This window comes from Diabrotica undecimpunctata, chromosome 5, assembly GCF_040954645.1.
Source record: "Diabrotica undecimpunctata isolate CICGRU chromosome 5, icDiaUnde3, whole genome shotgun sequence".
Lineage (NCBI taxonomy): Eukaryota > Metazoa > Arthropoda > Insecta > Coleoptera > Chrysomelidae > Diabrotica > Diabrotica undecimpunctata.
Window position 1 is genome coordinate 57,923,456 of NC_092807.1, and position 22,598 is coordinate 57,946,053.

Genomic DNA, 22,598 nt, shown 5'->3' on the forward strand with positions numbered 1-22,598 from the left:
CTATTAGTGACTGTCGATATAAATAATATATATATATATATATATATATATATATATATATATATATATATAAATAATATATATATATATATATATATATATATATATATAAATAATATATATATATATATATATATATATATATATATATATATATATATAACGTTAAGAAGACAAAGCTTATGATAATTAGCAAGAAAAGAATAACAGAAGGTCAACTATACGTCAACCAATCCCCTGTAGAAAGAGTGACGCACTACAACTATCTCGGCACCATAATAAATGAAGAATAGACCAACAACCAGGAGATTAGAGCACGCATCGGAAAAGCTAGATCCCTACAATCGGATGGGGGCCTTCTTCAAGAGTCACAACCTCTCTCTTGATCCAAAAGTAAGAATGCTGCGATGCTACGTCTTCTCTTTCCTTTTTTATGGTGTTGAATCGTGGACCTTGAACGAAGATATGTGCAGAAAACTGGAAGCATTTGAGATGTGGTTATATCGGAGAATGCTTAGGATCCCGGGGACTGACCGAGTCACAAATGAGGAGGTCCTCAGTAGAATGAATAAGAATCGAGAAGTACTGACCACCATTAAATCTCGAAAGTTACAGTTCTTCGGACATATTATGCGAAATGAATCCAGATATACTCTCCTTCAAGCCATCCTACAAGGAAAAATATTTGGAAAACGAGGTCCAGGAAGAAGAAGAACATCTTGGTTAAAGAACCTCAGAATCTGGTTCAATACAACATCTGTGCAGCTTTTCCGCGCTGCTGCAGATAAGATAGATTGCCATGATGATCGCCAAGTTTATTAGGGTTGCAGTCAGAAAATTGGCCGGGATGTTAATGAAACACTCTTTTGACTTTTTGTCTAGCTTTCGGAATGGTTTTATTCCTTTTTCAAGACACTGTAATAAGAAAAATATGTAAATATTTATAAAATATCACAATTCTTCAGTGCAACTTACTAGTTGTTGAGATTATTTATAAAAGCATTGACACTCAACATTAATAACACACATATAAAATATAAAATAATGGACAAAATACATTCTAAAATTTTTAAAATTTAGGTAAAGATAAAACTTTGTTTGTGGCATCTTTTGCTGGTGTGTTTTAACTCTGACACATAGAGAATGTGTCAGAGAAACATACTTCGAATCGGTATTTGCAATATAAAATCATTAAACACGAGCGAACAAGACATCACCAAAGATTTAGCAGAAAAAATATAGATATATGTGCACTTCAACCGACAAATAACAAGATAAAATAAGGCTCGACAACTGCTTATTAGTAGAGGTTTATGTGTAGACTGCCCTTAATCTTGCGTAGTTCAAACAAATCGAAGGATTCAAAATAGAAGTTACGGACATTCAACTTTAGTCCGCAATTCCGATTCAGTTTTTGCCCAGGTCCAGCATCATATTCGGAGCATACGATGAACTTTGACAATTCCAGAACCATAGTCCTCATTCTTTTTATAGACCGAGGATTATCCGGAAGCCGTTAATATCGAAAAATGAAATAGTGTTATGGAAATGATTTAAAATATATAAGACACCCGGTTACCTTCAACATAATGATCCCTCTCACACAAAATAAATCATCGTCCGTTTCTTCCAATAATCTTCGAGCTACCTACTACCCTAATACCACGTCAGCGAACTAAGTCAATATTATCATTCAAAGATACTCTCACTTACCTTAGAATATTCACAAATTTGTACGAATCCAATATCTTCTTTCTTAAAATAATTTCTCACTCTAACAAAATCAAAATAACTTGGAATAAATATTAACGTATGCTTCATCAAAGTTTCCTTTTGTTGGGGTAAAATTTTATTTATAAAAAATTCAAACCTCGCATCGATAGCATCTGCTGCGTTTTTACAATCGAACCTATGGAATACATGTGGAATCTGTACAACCACTTGGCTTATACAACCAAATTCGATCGGATTAAATACTTTAACTTTTCCAGCAAAATTATGACATTTTTTGTTAAAGACTGCGTTAATTTCTGGTAAATTATTTGAGGAAAATATGAGAGTCTGTCGATAATATTTCGCCCAGCCATTCAAACTCCAAGTTCTAACTCTGTAACAATAAATACAAATGTATTAGATGCCTTTAAATCACAAAGCATTAACATTGTTGTCACATTTTGTGGAAAAAACGTCTTTTCTTGCTTGTGCCTCCCAACACTAATGTAACTTTTAATATATCGAAAGTCACAGGAACGTAATATACAAAAAAAATGTAATGTTTTGTGTTTAAAATTAAAATATAATGGAAAGTAGGGGCAAAACAATTTTTAACCTAATGACTGAAAACCAAGAACAGAGGAAATCTGTTGAAAAAGGTTAAGTTTATTAGGTTTATTAGTAGAAACATGTTAACATTACATTTTGACTCTAGATGTGAAGAAGCTTTCTATTATACATGCTGAACATAAATCCACAAGTGGACCAAGTGGTTACTTAGAAGAAAGATCCTTGGAAATATCTACTTTATAAAGTAAGTGTAATATACTTTTTCTACTTTGCGTTCGTAATAAGGCTATAACGACCCGCAAAAGCGTGTCTTAATTAACAAAAATTTCATATTTTTGTTTAAAAAGAACGCAAAGTATAAAAAATAGTTCTTTATATAGTTGAGTATCAAAAATGTAGACACCATATTCCAGGACATGGTTATAACCAAATGGTGATGAGTTATTATTTGTCTTCTAGTGACGTACACAATTTCTTGGAAGAGTGAGAGGTGTATTGAAGAATATTTACAAATTATATGAACTAATATTCTCTCACTAGCGCTAAAACATTTCTAAACAAATATGGGGGATCGACCATAATGCAACTGAATAAATTAGACATCGGATTATATGAACTGTAAATTATTTCTTTGATCAGTATTCGTTTTTACGATTGGTAGGCTGCTAACCTTGTCAATCACCCTCCACATTTTATCTGGGCTTGGTACCGGCTACCAAGAAAGAAATGGAAGAGTAGAATGGAACGATCAGATAAGTCGAATGACAACATATATACATATATAGAGTAGTAAAGATGGCGAGAGACGGTTCCCCAATAGAAAGACGATCAGTAGGATGGAACCACGAAAACGATGGAATAACAATTTATTGGAGTCACATTGAAAAACAGGCAGAGCATGTCTTCATAAAAAGAAGAATAAGTGTAAGAGGTGTACTTCTACAAGCATATTGTAGTTAGAATTCGTTTTATATGAATCGTCTTATAATATATATTAGGTATATATGTGTATGGGTAGCGGGTGGATACTTCTTTACGATCCCGGCAGGGGATAGATCTACTTCAGGAATAACACACCTGCCCACGCGAGCTCATGGATTTCCCCAGCCTGCTATCCCCGGGGAAACCATGTCCAAAAACAAAGCATTCCCATTTCCACCCTTTCCTCCCCCAATTCCAAATAACCTCCATATAAACTTCCAAGCGTGGCGTTTTAATGGCTTAAAACCTGAAAAATTATTTTCTATGACGAAAAGACGAAACTACTTACTGAACGGCTCTCAATCCCCGGCAGCTCCAACACCTCCAACTAAGGTAGCGATTGGAACAGGTTTGGAGCAGAGGGTGCTAAGAATCCCCCGAAAAAATCAGGCTACTACAAAGAACGACAAATGCATATTACTTCATACAATGTTAGAACTCTTATATCAGACCAGAAGATGATGAAACTGGAAGAAGAGCTGTAAAACATAAAATGGGACATCATCGGCCTCAGTGAAATAAGACGAAGAGGAGAAGTCCAAATTACTCTTAAATTAGGAAACGTATTTCATTTTAGTGGTGAAGAAGACACTTCAAATGGTTTAGTAGGATTCGTTATACACAGAAAGCACAAACAAAATATATAGCTGATAGTTGAAATTATCAGCAAAAGACCCAGGATTGTATATCTCATCTTCAAACTAAAAGCAAGATATAACCTTAAGGAAATCCAGACATATGCTCCAACGACTACCCAGTCGCATAAAGAAATGGAAAAATTTTATGAGGACTTAGAAACAGCTTTACATGCCACATCAGCATATTACACAATAATTATGGGCGACTTTAATGCGAAAATGGGGTTTAAACAAGATGATGCAGAAGTAGCAATGGGTAAGTATGGCTATGGAGAAAGAATGGAGAAAGAAATGTACGAGGGCAACGATTGCTAAACTTGTTACACCAGGATAATTTGTTCATGATAAACTCTTTTTCGGTAAAAAGTCTCAGCGTAAATGGACATGGATCAGCCCAGATGGCAGTGTCAAAAATGAAATAGATTATATCATAACAAACAGAAAACGAGAAAATCAAAGGCATCGAAGTACTCAACAAATTTTCAATAGGAAGCGACCACAGATTAATCCGAGCTAAGATACTATTAAATGCCAAATTGGAAAGAACAAATATGATCCTAAAAACAAGAAAAAAGAAATGGATTCCCCCAGAAAACAACGACCTGTATAAAGATACATTAACCAGACATATACAAGACTTGCAAGACGAAATAGAAGATGTAGATCAAGCTAATGATGGCATAATGAAGGCTCTAAAAGAAACGGAAATGGAGTACTGCCCGACCGTTCTGACCCATAAAGAAAAACTAAGCCAAAATACCAAAGAGCTAATAGGTAAAAGAAGACAGCTGACGGAAAAATACGGCTCCAACTACACCAAAATGAAGAAATTAAATAAATATATCAACCGGTCAATCCGAAAAGATGTAAGAGAAAACAATACAAGAGAAATAACTAAAATAATTAAAGAAAACAAAAGTTTAAAAGTGTTGAGGCGAAATACGAACAACATAGGCAACAAAAATATGTAAAAAATAAAAAACAAAGATGTAAACATTACTACTGATAGAACCAAAATCCTTGAAGTTGTCGAATCATTTTATCGCGAAATGTATGAGAGCACCGACGGCAAGATCAGCCCCTGTCCAAAATCACAAACCAGGGATCAGAATTAATGCCAGAAATAACTCCATACAAAATCAAGACGGCAATTTTAGAAATGAAAAATAACAAATCCCCTGGCGATGACGGAGTAGTGATCGAAGCGATCAAACTAGGTGGAAATAAAATTATCCAGACTTTGGCCAAGCTTTTCACCAAATGCATCTACCAAGCAAAAACTCCTTCTCAATGGAATAATACAGTCATTACTTTATTTCACAAGCAAGGAAACATAACAGATTTAAAAAAACTACCGTCCTATCAGTTTGCTTTCACACATATATAAACTTTTTACAAAAATTATCAAAAAAAGACTGGACGCTAAATTAGACTTCTATCAGCCTAAAGAACAAGCTCGATTTAGATCTAGATACAGCACTAACGAGGACTTAGTAGTGATGAAGAACTTTTTAGAGAAGTCTGCAGAATACAACAAACCTTTGGCACTGATATTTGTCAACTACGAGCAAGCATTCGATACCATAAGCCATCAGAAAATGTTAAAAGCATTGACAGAATGTCGAATAGACCATCACTACACTAACATAATCAAGTATAACTACCAAATTGGTAGATATATATATATATATATATATATATATATATATATATATATATATATATATATATATATATATATATATATATATTACAGCTAATGTAAGACTATGTGAACAAGAAACAAATAAACTCTGTAACAATAAAACACTGAAAACTTCGTTTTCAAAACTTCCACAAAATTTATTATAAAATCTTATCACTACAGCTGTTTCGGCAGAGTGCCTTTCTCAAGTGATCTATTTTTGGCATGCGTTTACACTTTATAGTCTTTAATGAAATAGGTTGAGGAGGGGAGAACTGTTTGTCTCAAGTTGGTCATTCAGAATTATATCTGTGTTTTTTAATTTGTTAATTTCCATAGATTCTAACAAAGATAGCTTAAGGCCTTTATTTTGAATGAGAAGAATTTGAAATTCGTTATTAAAAGAATAATTATGATCTAGTTCTATTGTATCACCTAAATTTGCCATAAAAAATGAGACGGAATTAAATATCATTAAGCAAATAGCAGTAAACAATGGATACAAGAAGCATAGAAGAAGCTTCCAGAACAAATAACAACTTAGGCAATATATTAAAAACAACAAGAGAAAAAATAAAAAGCACTTACATCGTTTAAACTGGTAGAAATTTTAATAAACTAATAGTAGAACATAAAAGGGCTTTCAATAATAGAAAAACAGATTCTACATACGCACTTCACCTTCTAGAGCATAATCATTCTTTTAATAACGAATTTCAAATTCTTCACATTCAAAATAAAGGCCTTAAGATTTGTTAGAATCTATGGAAATTAACAAATTAAAAAACACAGATATAATTCTGAATGACCAACTTGAGACAAACAGTTCTCCCCTCCTCAACCTATTTCATTAAAGACTATAAAGTGTAACCGCATGCCAAAAATAGATCACTTGAGAACGGCACTCTGCCGAAACAGCTGTAGTGATAAGATTCTGCAATAAATTTTGTGGAAGTTTTGAAAACAAAGTTTTCAGTGTTTTATTGTTACATAAAATGAATTTCCATCAATACAGCGAGCAGTCTCTCCAAAGCTATTCAAGACGCTTTCAGAACATACTTGTAAGAAGGCACATCTGAACGAGTATGGTATCAATATAAATGGAGAGAAGCTCAGTCATTTGAGATTTGCAGATGACATCGTCCTTATAGCAGATTGTATGGATGATGCAATAATAATGTTTGAAAAATTATATCACGCTTCCTTGGAGGTCGGACTAAAGATTAATATGAACAATACGCAAATAATGACTAATCTGGTGCTAAATCAAAATTTTGCTGTTGATGGAAGGGATATGGTGCAGATTACATCGTATAGGTACTTAGGACATGAAATTCGGTTGGGCAACGATTAGCCTGGGTAGCGTTGATAAATTAAACTATGTATTTAAATCGGATCTACCCATATGCCTCAAAAGGAAAATATTTGACCAATGTGTGTTACCTGTCCTCACTTATGGAGCGGAAACATTAACACTCACAAAAAAGGTAGTTAAATACGATTCGCGTGACTCAGATGGCTATGCAGCGCCAGATGTTAGGTGTCTCTCTGAGAGACCGAATCCCAGACGAGGAAATATGTCGTAGAACAAAAACAACAAACGCTATCAAAAAAATCGCGTCGTTAAAATGTAATTGGGCAGGACACGTCGCCAGATTATCAGAGAACCGATGGACAAAACGTATTTTAGAGTGGAGACCAAGGCAAGTGGCAGTACGGAGCAGAGGACGCCCACCAACTAGATGGTCTAACGACCTGAAGCGTGTTAGCAATAACTGGATGCAAGCCGCACAAGACAGAGACAGACGGAAAGAGCTAAGGGAGACCTATGTCCAGCAGTGGACGCATACAGGCTGATGATGATAATATATGTTGGATACTTAAATAGATGTTAGATTCAACTATCTTCTCCAAAACCGCCTCTAAGGATTTAAAGAAACTATTAACATTATCAAAAGGAGATCTATAGCAGTTTAACAATACATACTGACTTTTTATTTAAAAATACTTTAGCTGAAATACCATTTATTTCAAAATGCTTATCAGTAAAATATTTGTCAATGCTTATTACATTATAAGACAAAGTGTTTTTTACCCAGATGGCAGTATCATTCCAATAAATGAGCGACAATCATTTGCGGCTAGATAAAAATCAGGTATACAGTAATGAATAATAGACGCTGAAGGGTACCATATTTCAGACAAAAAAGAAAATTTATAGAATCAAAAACTTCAATGTCATGTAATAAATCATTGATTTTATCCACACTCAAACTTTACATGTAAACATAAGGCAATAGATGCTTTAGTTTGCTCCCAAACACAAATCCACTTTTTTAACTGTTTGGGAATTCCCATTATATTATTTATCAACAGCTAGTTTATTGATAACGACTTTGTTTCTTGCTATTACCGAAATACATCAATAATATAGCTAACCTGAAGTGGTTAATAAGTTTTTATATAGTTAATATTATAATGACAAATAAAGAAGGCGAAATAGTCAAAGTCGGCAACAGTCGTCAGCAAAATTTTTCGGAAGATGAAAAAACTGTTATATAACTGTTATATAAACATGTGTTGTGCTCTCCGTAAAAGGAATAAAAATATGTTGGTCAATGATGTTGTAACTATATGTAGCAATTTGACTAAAGTGACCACGAGAAGGGTTCACAGAATTCTAAAATAATTCAAAAAACGTGAAGGTGGGTCGGCACGTCTGTTGAAAAACTTGAAACCAGAAGAAGAAAACGTATTCAGCTTGAAGAGGATATTAAATATGCTATTCGGAAAAAAATCCATGATTTCTTTTTTCGAAATGAAATTTCAATCTTAAAGAAAGTCGCAGCCGAAATAAATTCCGACGATTTGATATCACCATCCAAAATATCACAACGTGTATAATTGCGAATATTAAGGCAAATGAACATTAAATATATGAAAAGAAGTAGAAACAGTATTCTTATGGAAAGAGAAGATTTTATTTTGTGACGGATACATTACCACAAAAATCCAAGACTATCGTCTACTATTTGGACGAAACTTGGCTAAATCAAGGCCATACTGTCTCAAAGGTGTGACAAGATTTTGAAGTTAGAAACTGTCGATAAGACTTTATTGAAGGGTTATCATCGGGTCTGAAGACACCAGCAAGCAAAGGACGGAGAATTATTTGAACATACATAGGCAGTGATTCGGGTTTTTTCGATAACAGCTTGTTACTCTTCGAATCCAAGAAAATCAATGACTATCATGGGAGCCCAAAAATTTGAAGTTTGGTTAAAGGTAAAAATTTTATTAAAACTTAAACCAAATTTTCTGTCGTCGTTATGAACAATTCATCTTACCATAGTCGACAATTGGAGCCTCCACCAACAACTGCCTGGCGAAAAGCTGACACCATGAACTTTCTCTCAAAGAAATATATCATTCCATGACAATATGTTGATTTTTTTTACCAGTTTGTGCCACGGTTCTCTCATTCCAACCATTTTGTATGTTGTTGGCACAATTTATGCTACTTCACATCATTATTCATACTGTGAATTATTATTCTAAATGAATAGTCGGGTTGCTTTGAAACGCTTTAATATGCAGTTATCCATGATGCCTTTTGCATCCCTTTGCAGTTAACTAATTGGATTATTTCATCTGTCTTTCGGAGTTGTCTTTCGAATAAAAAGTAGGGGACTAATTCTTCCGGTAGTCACTTGGTGGCAAATTTTTAGTTAATATGAATTAATTTTTCTGATTGTAATTTTTTAAGACTCTTATTTTAAAGATTATTTTCTCAAATTTTTTAATTTTAAAAATGTGGGTATTTCTTTAGGGCTTCAAATTCTACGAATGCAGTGTTTTTTGTAAAATAAAAAACTTATGTTAATTTCACCACCTACAAGAAGATATTAAGCTAAAATGTTATAATACCTCTTGGGTCGTTAAGTCCTACATAATACACATATTCCCAATTTTTGGTATTACATTGAAATATTCAAATACGTTTTTCTCGAAACTTCTTATTTGTATATTCGTGGTTTTGATAGTGAAACCGACGATATGTCAAAATATTTATATGATAAAATTGCGTGATAAACTTTTATTATACAGAGTGGATCGAAAGTCTGGAAACGTCTAGTTATCTCTTAAATGGATTGTTCGAATTGTACAAAAACCGGGATACGAAAATTCTGCAATATGGAGATTTCAAATTTGATGCTTGCAATGTTGCCAGATTTACTATTTTTCTGATATCATTAGTCTCTTTGGTTTTTTAAATACAACACTATATATTTTATTATTATTGGAATATGTAACACTTGATATTTTATCTACTCACGAAGGTCTTAAATAAATAATACTTCTCAGTGGCAATTAGTGTTAAAGCAATTCAGTAAATATAGAATGCTGTTATTTTGATATTAGATCATAAAACTAACAATAGCTTGACGTTTATTGAAATGTTTTGTAAAAGTTGTTTTATGTATTTTAAAAAGCTCTATAATAGAGATGGTTTTTAATGAAAAAGTGCGAATTACTGAGCGAAGAAATTGTAAAGAGCCTTGAGGAAACTGGAAGAGTAAAAGATAGCATTCGAACAGGTAGACCAGAAACTGTTAATAGTTTTTAGATTTAATGCACAGTTTCGTTGAAGATCCACATACATCCTTAAGCAGATCTGAACAAATACATGTAGGTCGTTCTTCAGTCTTGAGTGCATTACATAAGAATTTATTTAACACTACAAAATCCAGTTGTTGTAAATTACAGTTCAACTGTAGATTACAGTTTAGTGAGGTAATGATGAATAAAATTGTAACTGACGAGAACTTCGTTAACAAGATATGTTTTTCCGACGAAGCAATATACACTGTGTGGAAATGTATAACGCCAAAATATAAGGTATCGGAGTGTGGTAGATCCACACTGGATACGTGAAAACCAAACTCAAAGACCATAAAAACTAAATGTATGGTGGGTATATTGGATACTCAGTTAACTGGGCCGTGTTTTAAAAGAAAATTTAACTGGCGATACTTATGAATTGCTACTTAGAAATGAAATTGTACCTGTCCTGAAAAACAAGTTTGGGGCCGATTTTAATGAGACATGGGTTCAGCAAGACGGACCTTCACCTCATTTTTGTGTAAATGTTCGGCATTATTTTGATCAGACATTTCCCGGAAGATGGATTGGTAGATTAGGTAGTCTTGAATGACCTCCTCGTTCACCCGATTTGAATCCTAAAGATTATTTTTATTGGGGATCCTTGAAAAGTAGAATTTATAAAACTAAACCAGTAAATGTTGCAGAGCTAAGGCAAATAATTATCGATAAATCCATATTAATTTCTAGAGACACATGGATAAATGTAATAGAAGCATTCTATCACCCTATAGGATACTATCAAATTAACAACAAGGGACATTTTGAACACTCAAATTAGGTAGATATTAATTTAGAAATATAGTAAACTTTTAATTATTATGCTCAAATTTAGTTGTACATAGTATAAATAAATAAAAAATTAATATTGTTCTGAAGCTATTTTCTTGTGGCATTTTAAATTAATTACTATTTAAATGGGAATAAGCCACAATTAAAGGTTAAAATACGTTTATTGACGTTTCAATTTCCACTTCGGAAATCGTTCTCAAAATACAAACATTTTTTGTATTTTGAGAACGATTTCCGAAGTGGAAATTGAAACGTCAATAAACGTATTTTAACCTTTAATTGTGGCTTATTCCCATTTAAATAGTAATTAATTTAAAAAAAATTATTGATACAATTAGTCATTTCTAGGATTTTGTTTTATCTTTTTAATATGTTCACGACTACATAAAATCCAAAGTAGTTTATACGGTTGAACTGGTGTTGAAGTAGAGATTTCAATAAAGGTAAAATATACAGGGTGTTATATTTAAAAACCAAAGTGACTAATGATATAAAAATGGTAAATCTGGCAACGTTAAAAACATCGAATTCCAAATCTTCATATTGTAAAATAGGCTTATTCCTGTATAATTCGGACCATCCGTTTAAGAGATAATTAGGCGTTTCCAGATTTTAGTCCACTCTGTATAGATGGATATCACGGAGTATCAGACAGGTATTTGTTAAACGATAAGGCAAAGTTTAACAGGACATCGCCTGAGAAAAATTTAAATTAGAAAAATGCCATCTCATTTAAAGTATTATTATTATGGAGAAAATTAATGTATTGAAAAAGAAAAAAATTTATTTACATCAGAGGAACTTCTTAAAAAAAAAGTAAAAATGATGGAGACGCCAAGATATTTATAAAAGTTTATTTTATTTACCTAGAAAAATCAGTTCCGTGCGAATCCTTAGGTTGCATATGTAAGTGACTTAAAACGTGCATAACATGGTCCCAATTCTGCATAAGAAATATATCTGCCTGATCCATTATCAGCAATTCAATTGAAGCTAGGAAATCATAATCGCGTTCAGCTTCTCCTTCCGCTCCAATGATTGTTCTTAACCCCAGGGGTGAAGCTATTATAATGTCAGATGAATAGAAATCAGCATACAGCTAAAAATGTAAAATTAATTATATTAACGGCAGATAAAAAATGAAAAATAATTTATTAAAATGTCACTTTTATTATTTGCTACTTTAAACATTGATAAACTGGCCTGTTTACAAACACAACTACTTTAAACCTGAAAGGATTGGAGGGCTATAATGAGACAAAAAAGTCAAACTTCATTTTCTCAACTAGAAAATTTTGAAGGTTGATTTAAGGAATTTACATGGGAATTTGATTTCTAAATACAATTTAAATTAAATAATTTTAAATGAAATGCAACTAAAACGGTCCTGTAGACACCGCTCTACACCGATCTTTGTGGAACGGGAAGTTATTTCGAAGTATTCGTATAAAAACTGTGCGGGAAACACTTCGGCTGTGTGTAACCATCAACCCCCAGTATGATTCGACGCATTCCAATCCGAAATTTTACATCTCAGCGCGCTGGACAAGAAAAGAACTCATCATCAAACGGTAGCGTACACTATCAGCTCAGGTGGTTAAAAAGAAGCAGATCAGGCGGTAAAAAGCTGATCTTTTCCTTTCAGGTGAAGCGAATGGTGTCCGCCACCGGTGGTTTATCAGTCGCGCAAACGAAACACCCGTGTCTGACAGCGATTAGAAGCATATCAGTTTAAACATGAATTTCAGTAAAATAGCCCATGTTCGTGAAGCCGATTACGTATAGTTTGAGTATTTTCTCTTGTACCCGTAGCTTCTACCAACTTATTTAGTAGCGTTCGAGCAGTACTTCGACGATCTCTGACTGCCCATAGTTGTAAAAGTCGATCTTCTCTAGCTGTAGTCGCTCTTGCATGATGCGTATTAGGTTGTGTTCTAATAACTCCATACATTTTATGTGTGGTCCAGGCTCATTTATCGCAGCACGACTAACATTTATCATTTCTGGTGTACGGCGTCTTGAGGAGCCTTCTTGAATTAAAGTTATTGCCCTAGCAATTTGAATCTCTGTGAGATACACTCTGCGCCTTCGAGGCCTACCGAGCACATCAAAATACATACAATATTACAACATATAAAATACATATAAAATACATACAATACTGATGAGATGTCAACTTAAAGGAACGCCCCTACCAGCGAAGAGTCATAAAATATGGAAAATTAACAAGGTAGACTGGACTAAATTTAGAAAGTTCCTATATGAAAAATCATTGAATGTTATCGAAGACAGTTACGGCAAATTATTGGAAGAAATAAACGAAGCAGCTACCATATCTGTACCAAAAAGGGGCGCAAATAAATCATTTACTTGGGAAATATGCATACCAAGGTGGAATAATGACTGAAAATGCGGCAACGAAACGCAAACACTTATTAGTAAGTATAAAGAGAATCCAAATTTGGATAACCTTAATAAATATCAAAATCAAAATGAGATTGTTAAAAGAATTACAAATGAAATAAAAAGGGCTAGTTGGAAATAATATTACCAAAGTTTGAACAAAAAAACTCCAATGAAAGACGTCTGGGCTAAATTAAATAGGTTCAAAATAGGAAACAAGCAAATATACATCAAATGAGTGTGGAGACTGGACAGAATATGTCCATAGTAAAATTTGTCCTAATTGGGTTAACGAAAAACTAAGAGAGTTCAAAAATGATTATACAAGTCGAATGTACCAAACGACTGAAAAAAATGTTTAATAATACCTGTCCTAAACCTAATAAACCTTAAGATTCCCCAGACTCATACAGACTTATTTCATTGGGATCTTATGTCATGAAAACTTATGAACGACTTATTAAAAATAGGTTAGAACACTGGCTGGAGAAAAAATCAGTTATTAGCAACATTCCAATATGCATTCAGAATAGGACGCTCGACTCAAGAAGTTACAGCATCATTTGTTACTGATGTACAATTAGCATTTACCCGAAACAACTCAGTCTCCTGCTTATTTTTAGACATTAAGGGAGCTTATGATGTAGTTCATCTAGTCATACTAACAGATAAATAATATGCCATAGGAGTTCCAGAAGGTGTTATTGCGAAATTAATGAAGTTGTACTGAGATAGAAAAGTGCATCTAAAAATAAATCCAATGATAGGTATGCCCAAATCAACGTAAGATGGATTGTACAAGGAAGCATCCTAAGTCCAATATTATTTGTGTTGTAGACTGCTGATGTTACCAGTTTTATTACTGAAGAAACCAGATTACTTTAATAGAAGATGACTTTTGCATGTATACGGAAAATAAGTCGATCGAAGCTTCCATCAATGCATTAGAAAACGTCACGGAACAAATTGTTGAATGGTCGCAAAGAAATGGATTCTGCATTCTCAAGAAAAATCAGTCATGTGTTCATTTACAAGAAGACGATATCAGCACCAAATCAAATTAATATAGGACCATTCACATTTCCATACAAAACATCAGTTAAGTAAATACCTTGGCATATTTTCAAATCAGAAACTCCCTTGGAAAGAACATATTTGTCATTTGTCAAAAAAAAATGTGAAAACGCAATAAATGTACTAAGAGCTTTTAGTCATACAAAGTGGAGAGCAGACCCATATATATATATATATATATATATATATATATATATATATATATATATATATATATTTATATATATATATATATATATATATATATATATATATATATATATATATATATATATATATATATATATATATATATATATATCATCATCATCATAAGTGGCTCGACAATCCGTTGTGGATCTTGGCCTGCTCACAAAGAAGTCGCCACTCCTGTCGATTCCTGGCAACTTCCCTCCATCTTCTAACCCCTAGAATCTGTAGGTCTTCTTCCACATCATCAATCCATCTCATTCGTGGTCGTCCTCTGCTTCTTGTGCCCTCTGGTTGTGAAAATGTTAATCTCTTCGTGTATTCGTGATCTGACATCCTAGCAATGTGTCCAGCCCATCTAAGTCTCTGCACTTTAACAAACTTCACAATATCTGGATCGGTGTATAACTGATACAGTTCAAAGTTGTATCTTCGACGCCATAGCCCATTTTCATTTACGGCCCCAAAAATCTTTCTAAGAATTTTTCTCTCAAAAATACCAAGAAGTCTTTTATCATTTTGAGATAAGATCCACGTTTCAGCCCCATATATCAAAACTGGTCTTATTAAGGTCCTGTATATATTAAGCTTTAGTGCACGTTTTATATTTTTATTTTTTAAATGTCTCCGGAGGCCGTGAACAGTTCTGTTTGCTATTGCTATGCGTCTTTTTATTTCGTCGCTTGTCGTGTTTGTTGCGTTTACTAGCGATCCAAGATATGTAAATTCTTTGACTTGCTCAAAGGTATGGTTGTTAATTTGAATTATTTCTTGGATATTTCGAGGGTTTTTAGAAACCAACATATATTTGGTTTTTTTCTCGTTTACCACAAGTCCTAATTCACTTGCTGCGTCCGCAAGCCTTGTAAAACACTGAACCATGTCTCTCATACTTCTGCCCACTATAACTATATCGTCAGCGAATGCGAGAATTTGCGTCGATCTATTAAAAATAGTTCCATTCATTCTAATATTTAATTGTCTGATTGCCTTTTCCAAGGCAATATTAAAGAGCAGACACGCCAACGCGTCCCCCTGTCTTAGACCATTATTAATGTCAAAGAACGTAGAGTTTTCTCCTTCAATTCTAACGCATGAGCTTACGTTTTGCATTGTTAGGTGGGTCAACTTAACTAACTTAGGTGGGATCCCAAAGTCTATCATTGCATTATATAATGCAGTTCTTTTCACACTGTCATAGGCTGCTTTGAAGTCAACGAAGAGATGGTAATCTTCTACAGAGCGCTAATAGGTTTAATGATAGACTCTGATGTATCTAACTTTGACTCAACTGGAGATATTGGAAAACATAAATATAAGTGTTTACGACTTTGTCTTGGATATTAAAAATCGAAGCAGCAGAGCCTCCTTCGTATCTTAGACGACAATTTTTGTGTGATGTTTTTATGTCAAAACTCTCGTACAGGAACTCAATTCCAAAATAGATAATTCCTTCTGGGGACAGAAAAATTATTCCAAAGTGATAAACAGTTATCAGCACCTAATTCAATTGACATCCTTCCCTCCTATAATTGCAATCATAACCTATTAGAGTAAGTTTGTTATATTAACAGATAACAAAAGTTCAGTAGACACAATAATATATATATATATATAAGCGGGGATCCTACAGCTTCTGCCGCTTCCCGCATTTCGATCGCCATCTTTTTCTATCTCTCCAGGTGTCTTCATCAATGGCTCTATCTCTCATGGTTTCCATAACACCTTGTATCCAAGACTTGGCTGGTCTTCCTCGTTTCCTTCTATTACTTGGATTGTATTCCATAGCTCTTTTTGGCCATCTGTTGTCGTCCATCCTCTGTACGTGTCCATACCATATTAACTGTCTAGTTTCTATTCTTTCAGAAGTTGTATGTACTCTATCTGTTTTTCTTCTAATTTCAGAATTAGGTATACGTTCTACTCTTGATATACGGCAAGCTCTTCTTAGGTAGTCCATTTCAACCGTGTCAACTTTACACACAATAATACAAACTAAATTATCAAGCTCTTCATCAGTAGTAATTATAAGAATTTTAGAAGCGGTCCAGTCACTTACGAATAAAGGTAAAACAAATTTCTTTGGTTTGGATTAAGGTCCATTATGGAATTAATGATAATGAAATAGTGGATAGATTAGCAAAGAATGCTACTACAACAGGGGTACCGATAGAAGAACCATGCCAGTCACTGATCTACGACAATGGTTTGAGAAAAAACAAATGGAACAGTGGCAACAGGAATACGACATCTCATTGAAAGGTATAAGATTTCATGATATCCCACCAAAATTCATAGAAAACCGTGGTTTTACGGTATTACAAATCGGCACTTCATTAAGATCTTAAACAGCGCAAGGAACAAACATTGTTTATATACATCCCACAAAAATAAACTAGGGTTGGTCAATTCTCAAAACTGCACTTGCGGAGAGATGGGTACATTAGAACATGCGATTTTCGATTGTACAAACTTCCAGATGCTAAATCAAACTTAAAAAAACCAACAGGATACTCTTTCCACCAATTTAAATGCCATTGTATGTACACGTAATATAAATTTTGCAATGCATTGATTAGTGATCAGTGAACTAGTGTCTGGGGTCTCGGTAGACAGACCTCGAAAGCCCTAAAGAAGACATCGAAGAGGATGTCGAAAGTTCGGCGCAATGATAATCGACGTCGGTCAACCCGGAAGACTGTTAAGTTTAATATTAATTCCTGCAATAGTATTAATCTTAGCTCTAGGTTTAATTGTACTAACCGCGGAAACCTTTCGGAACATATATATATATATATATATATATATATATATATATATATATATATATATATATATATATATATAAAATGAAAAAAAAATACACAAAGAGGAGCTAAACCTCCGAGGTGTTAAATTGGGTTTAGATCTTAGCGCCGTGGAAAAAACTATTTTCATTGTTAATATTAAGTACCAGTATTTAGTTTTAGCATTTAGTATTAGTTATTATTAGTATATAATGAATCTTAGCTAAAGCTAGGAAATTGTATCTATGGAAATGATAATTTTAATAAAATTTTGAGCTGGCCAATTGGTCATTAACCTAAACACACACATGCACACACAAATATAATATGCACTTACCTTTAGACTCTTTTTTGTAACTGTAATACCAATTTTAAAATCATCACTGGTATTGCCTTGAAAAAGTTGCTCATAATCTTCAGGTTTTGGATTTTTCTTTGGTAAATATAATTCATTTCCAGTATAATCTTCTATAAATCTATTCTTATTCATAACATTCCCTTTATTTTCTGGAAGTATTAGATCTATTATCAGTTGGATAGTTTTGTAGGCAGAATCTTTAAACGGTAAGATGAATAGAACCTAGAAAATCATTAATTTTACTTGTTAGGAATGAAAAAGTATTAAAATAATACGTAATTATTATAAATTCAAGTATCTAGATCATCATGAATGTAGTGTGATTCCATTACAAAATTCCACCTGAACAGACAGAAAAAAATTAATTAAAACAATTAAAATTATCCATCAATTTTGCGTTATTCTATTAATTTTTACACATAAGCATCCAATGTTTTTCCACTTGTCTCCATACCGAATTGTTGACATCCATCTTGTTTCTTATGATCGTCAATCAATATCATCTGAAGTCTTCATTTTCCTTGAATTCCTTTGGTTCATAATATATCATCGCTGATCATTTTATTAGTAGGTCAGTAGGAAGACGCCAGAACTCGTGTCTGAAAGACCTGAGGAGATGGTTCGACCGCTCATCCGCAGAAATCTTTCGCGCAGCAGTTTCCAAAACTACAATTGCCAGTTGGATCGCCAACCTTCGAAAGGAGACGGCGCCATGAGAAGAAAATCATTTTATCCATTGGTTTTGACTGTAACTTTTTATTTAAGTGTTACAACTTGTTCTGTAATAAACAATATTTCACTTTTGTCAATCTTATGTAACACTTGCATTTCTACCGATCTTTCTGTCTATGCGAATATATTAATAATTACCTTTGTAAGTATCCACACTTATGAATCATAAGTGAAAACATAAGTATATACGGTTTTGGTTTTATTGTGATAGCGAGGTTTTTATCTTTATGTCATAGTGTTTGTTTCACTGAGATTATTTCTCAGCATTTTCAGCTTAACATATAGATGTACATTATCAGCCTTCCGCAGTTAATCCTGCATCACTCGCACTATGGGCATTTCTCTCACGCTTACTTAAATACCACATTCTCCAAACGGTAAATCATTTGAACTGTTGCCCCACTTCTAACTGACTTTTGGAGTGTCTTCATCGATATGCTTAAGCGTGTGCAATATTTAGTGTACACTATAGAGCGTTCCACGTTAAGAAGATAACATTGTGCTTATGGAGATCAGTGTTGCCAAAACTCTCAGGCAAGTGTTGCTATTAGATTGTCCATTTATGATTCATTCTAATCAGAGCCGTATTCAGCACTGTGTAGTTGTAGTTAATTAATTTCACTAATAAAAGGATATGTATAGTTGAATACAAAATAATGCATTATAAATACTTGATTCTTTAATTGAAGGATATAGGTATGTAATTATTATAGGACTAATAAAAATAGTTAAATTTTACTATTGTTTAACATTACATATTTATAAACGCTTTAGATAAGATGTAACTAAAAAAAACAAGTGCAGCTTTAATTTTCTTTTCATGTAAGTAATAACAACAATTACATACATAAAAATTTTTCCTTGTATACAAAGTGAATCACCACTAACGTAATGGAAGATTACAGCGAAAGAGTAAAAAAAAAATTAAGAATTTTAAATTATTAGTTTGTAAGTTGATAAAAGCTATATTTTAAAATTATTATTTCGGCGTATCAAAGTTATATTTTTTTATCTTCTTATTCTTCTTCCTCTTTATAAGCAATCATGCTTGTTCATTGGCGGATTGATACCTCTATGGAAGGTTGTCCGCTGAGATTTTTAGCTAAAAACCAAAAAACAGCACCTTCTACAAAGCCCAAGTCGCTACCCGCATGCACTATAACAAATCGAGGGCCTCGTTGTGTCGGCTGTTTTAGGCTTGTTGACAACCCCTTAACAAACGCATTCCTGGTTGAAGTCACTAAGAGGTCCTTCCATTCTTTGGAGACACTATGTCCAACATTCACTCAAGTTTCGTCCAAATAAACGACGGCGTATCCTTGAGAACGAAACTTTATTTAATCTCACGCAAATACTGATGCCTACATTTTAGAATATCGGGCCGTTCAATCATGCTTGACTTTACTCCTCGTTTGCAAAATACAAAGTTAATTTCATGGAGTATTCTCCACATTGTTGTGCGTGGCATGTTTGCTAAATCTTATGTCTTTTTTAATCAGTGCAAAAACTTTGTTCAATCTCGGCGGTAAATTTTTAAAGAAAAAACTATGCACGATGGCACGTAGCTGCGTACGAACTACTGCATCATAAATGAACTTTCTGCTGTTCACTCTACTTTTGGTACGTTTTCTATGGGCCTTAGTCCTCCTTCCGCAGTTTCTTTGCGTATTTTAGAAATAGTACTAAAACTTACTCCCGTCATAGCACTTACTTTATCGGTTAAACTTCTAACACTTTCACCACTTCTTAAATTTAGATGATAATTAAATACATTTAAAACAATTTGTTTTGCACGGATGTCCAAGATATTCCCTTGGCTTAATTTTTGAATTTCCATTTTCAATTAACATTTAACTGTAAAGTCACAATAACTACTAAAGAACCGCAAAGCCTTATTATCATTATGTAGTCTCAGAGAACGACATAAAATCGTTGATATACGCACACCGTATTATTTTAAGTTGCAATTAGTAATTAGATATATGCAAAGCGGTCCGTTTAATTGCTTATAAGATATAAGAAATATTTTGCTTATAAGAAATATTTTCTACTGATTTCCATGATTAATGGCATATTATGGTATTCTCACCGAAAAATAAATAAACTGTGGTTACTATAATTAAAATAATATAAAATAAAATTATCTTTTGTAAATACTATTTATTTAATTAAAATCATTTTCCCTACTTTTCATCTCTTTTTTCGAATGGACATTTTTGGTAAATTACGTTAAAAAACATTAATTTGAATTCATGTCTGTGGAAACGAAAATATAAATAATACAACCCTGAATCGTGCTTGTGTTCGTCCTGTCATCGCTGCGCTTCTATCGTCCATAAGAAATACATGGTCCTATCTCCACAATGTTATTTTCTTAACGTGGAACGCTCTATAGTAACAGATATAGTATACTTGTTGGTCGTCTGCAGACATGTGTAAGAGTTTCTCTCATCACGCGAGTTCTTAGGCGGCTTGTACACCACGGCGATATCCAACATGCAACATACAACATCAAACATTTGATAAATGTTGCGTATTTAATAATACCGTACATCTGTTAAAACGCAACGTGAAATAATTACGCATATTTCATAAATAGAATACATGAGCGCAACAATTTTGGAACTTTAGTATTTGAAATGTCTTTAAGTAAAAAAGATATAATTGTAGCTTGGTAATTTCTAACAAGACGTCAGAAAAATAAGAAAATAAAAGAGAGAAATGCGTCGATATTGGATTCACCTGCTGCTTGAATTTAACATATTGCAGAGTCCAGCAACTGTTTTAGAAGAACATGGATTCAACTTCCATGGAAGATGATGGATGGAGGTCAACTTCCATCCTTAAATTGGAAGTTGATTCCACTCTTGGAAGTTGAACTTCCATCCTTAGAAATTTAAGGAATATTATATCTAGGAATCTTCAGAAGACCCTTCATTAATAACTTTAAAGTAAGCATACTGTATACTATTTAATAATAAGGTTAGGTCATGATAAATTGTCATTCTTATTAATATTTTGATAACTTGCTTTAAATAACACGAACAACATTAATGTTGAATAAGGAATCGACACACGCCACTGCCATTTTCTAAGAAATATCTCAAGAATCGCACAATATACATTACGGAAAGATATGCACCGAATGTCTCATGTGATTTTGGTTGGACAATCTTTATCTCCGTTACTTCAGAATCCTCAGTAGTTTTAAATGTGTTCAAGCGATAAATATTAACTCGCGATATTTATTGGATATTGCTTGTTTCATGTTGCCTCTTGGATATCGCCTTGGTGTACGAGCACACTTTAGTTAACATATTGCTTGTAGGGTCAAAGAAAATTCTGGTAAGTAAATGTAAGTTTTTTAATATACAGGATGTTTTACTACTCTATTTGTTGTCATTCGGCTTATATGATCGTTCCATTCTACTTTTCTATTTCTTACCCAGTTCTTGATGTTCTCCACCTTGCATCTACGTCGTATATCTGTACTTTTTGTTCTGTCCCTGTCCCATAGTGTCTTACCATCAATTTTTTAAGTGTTTTCATATCTGCTGTTCCTAACATCCCTTTTGTCACCTCTGTGTCAGGTCTTTTCATAAGGACTATGTCATCTGCAAATCTCAAATGACTGAGCTTCTCTCCATTTATGTTGATACCATGCTCGTTCAGATGTGCCTTCTTACAAGTATGTTCTAAAAGCGTCGTGAATAGCTTTGGAGAGACAGTGTCTCCTTGCCGTACTCCTCGCTGTATACAGAATTTCTTTCTTGTTCACCGTTGCTGAACGTTATCGTTGTGTGGGGTCGTTGATCTGTATAGTGTGCGTAGCTGGAGGTTGTTAGGGAGGACTCTAAATGCTGACTGGGTTGCCTCCTTCTTGTCCAGTCCTGTTGGAGTTTTCCGGTCGGCTTCTACATTGGCAGTTATTGGAAGTTGTTCCTCGGGTTCCGCAATGGCTGCAGAAGAGTACAGCGATAGCTCTGCAGTTTCTTCTATTGTGGCCTCTGCGGCCG

The 22,598-nt window shown here is 33.6% G+C and overlaps 1 protein-coding gene across 1 annotated transcript in view; it reads right to left on the bottom strand.

The window, feature by feature from the left end:
- LOC140441331 (U3 small nucleolar RNA-associated protein 25 homolog) overlaps nucleotides 1-22,598 on the bottom strand; it is a 37,216-nt gene that overhangs the window by 3,454 nt on the left and 11,164 nt on the right. Inside the window, exons 3-5 of the mRNA XM_072531981.1 lie at nucleotides 17,830-18,072; nucleotides 11,907-12,139; nucleotides 1,714-2,107 (exon numbers count right to left, since the gene is read on the bottom strand). Of these exons, the coding sequence (XP_072388082.1) occupies nucleotides 1,714-2,107; nucleotides 11,907-12,139; nucleotides 17,830-18,072 (870 nt within the window). The remainder of the gene's footprint in view (nucleotides 1-1,713; nucleotides 2,108-11,906; nucleotides 12,140-17,829; nucleotides 18,073-22,598) is intronic.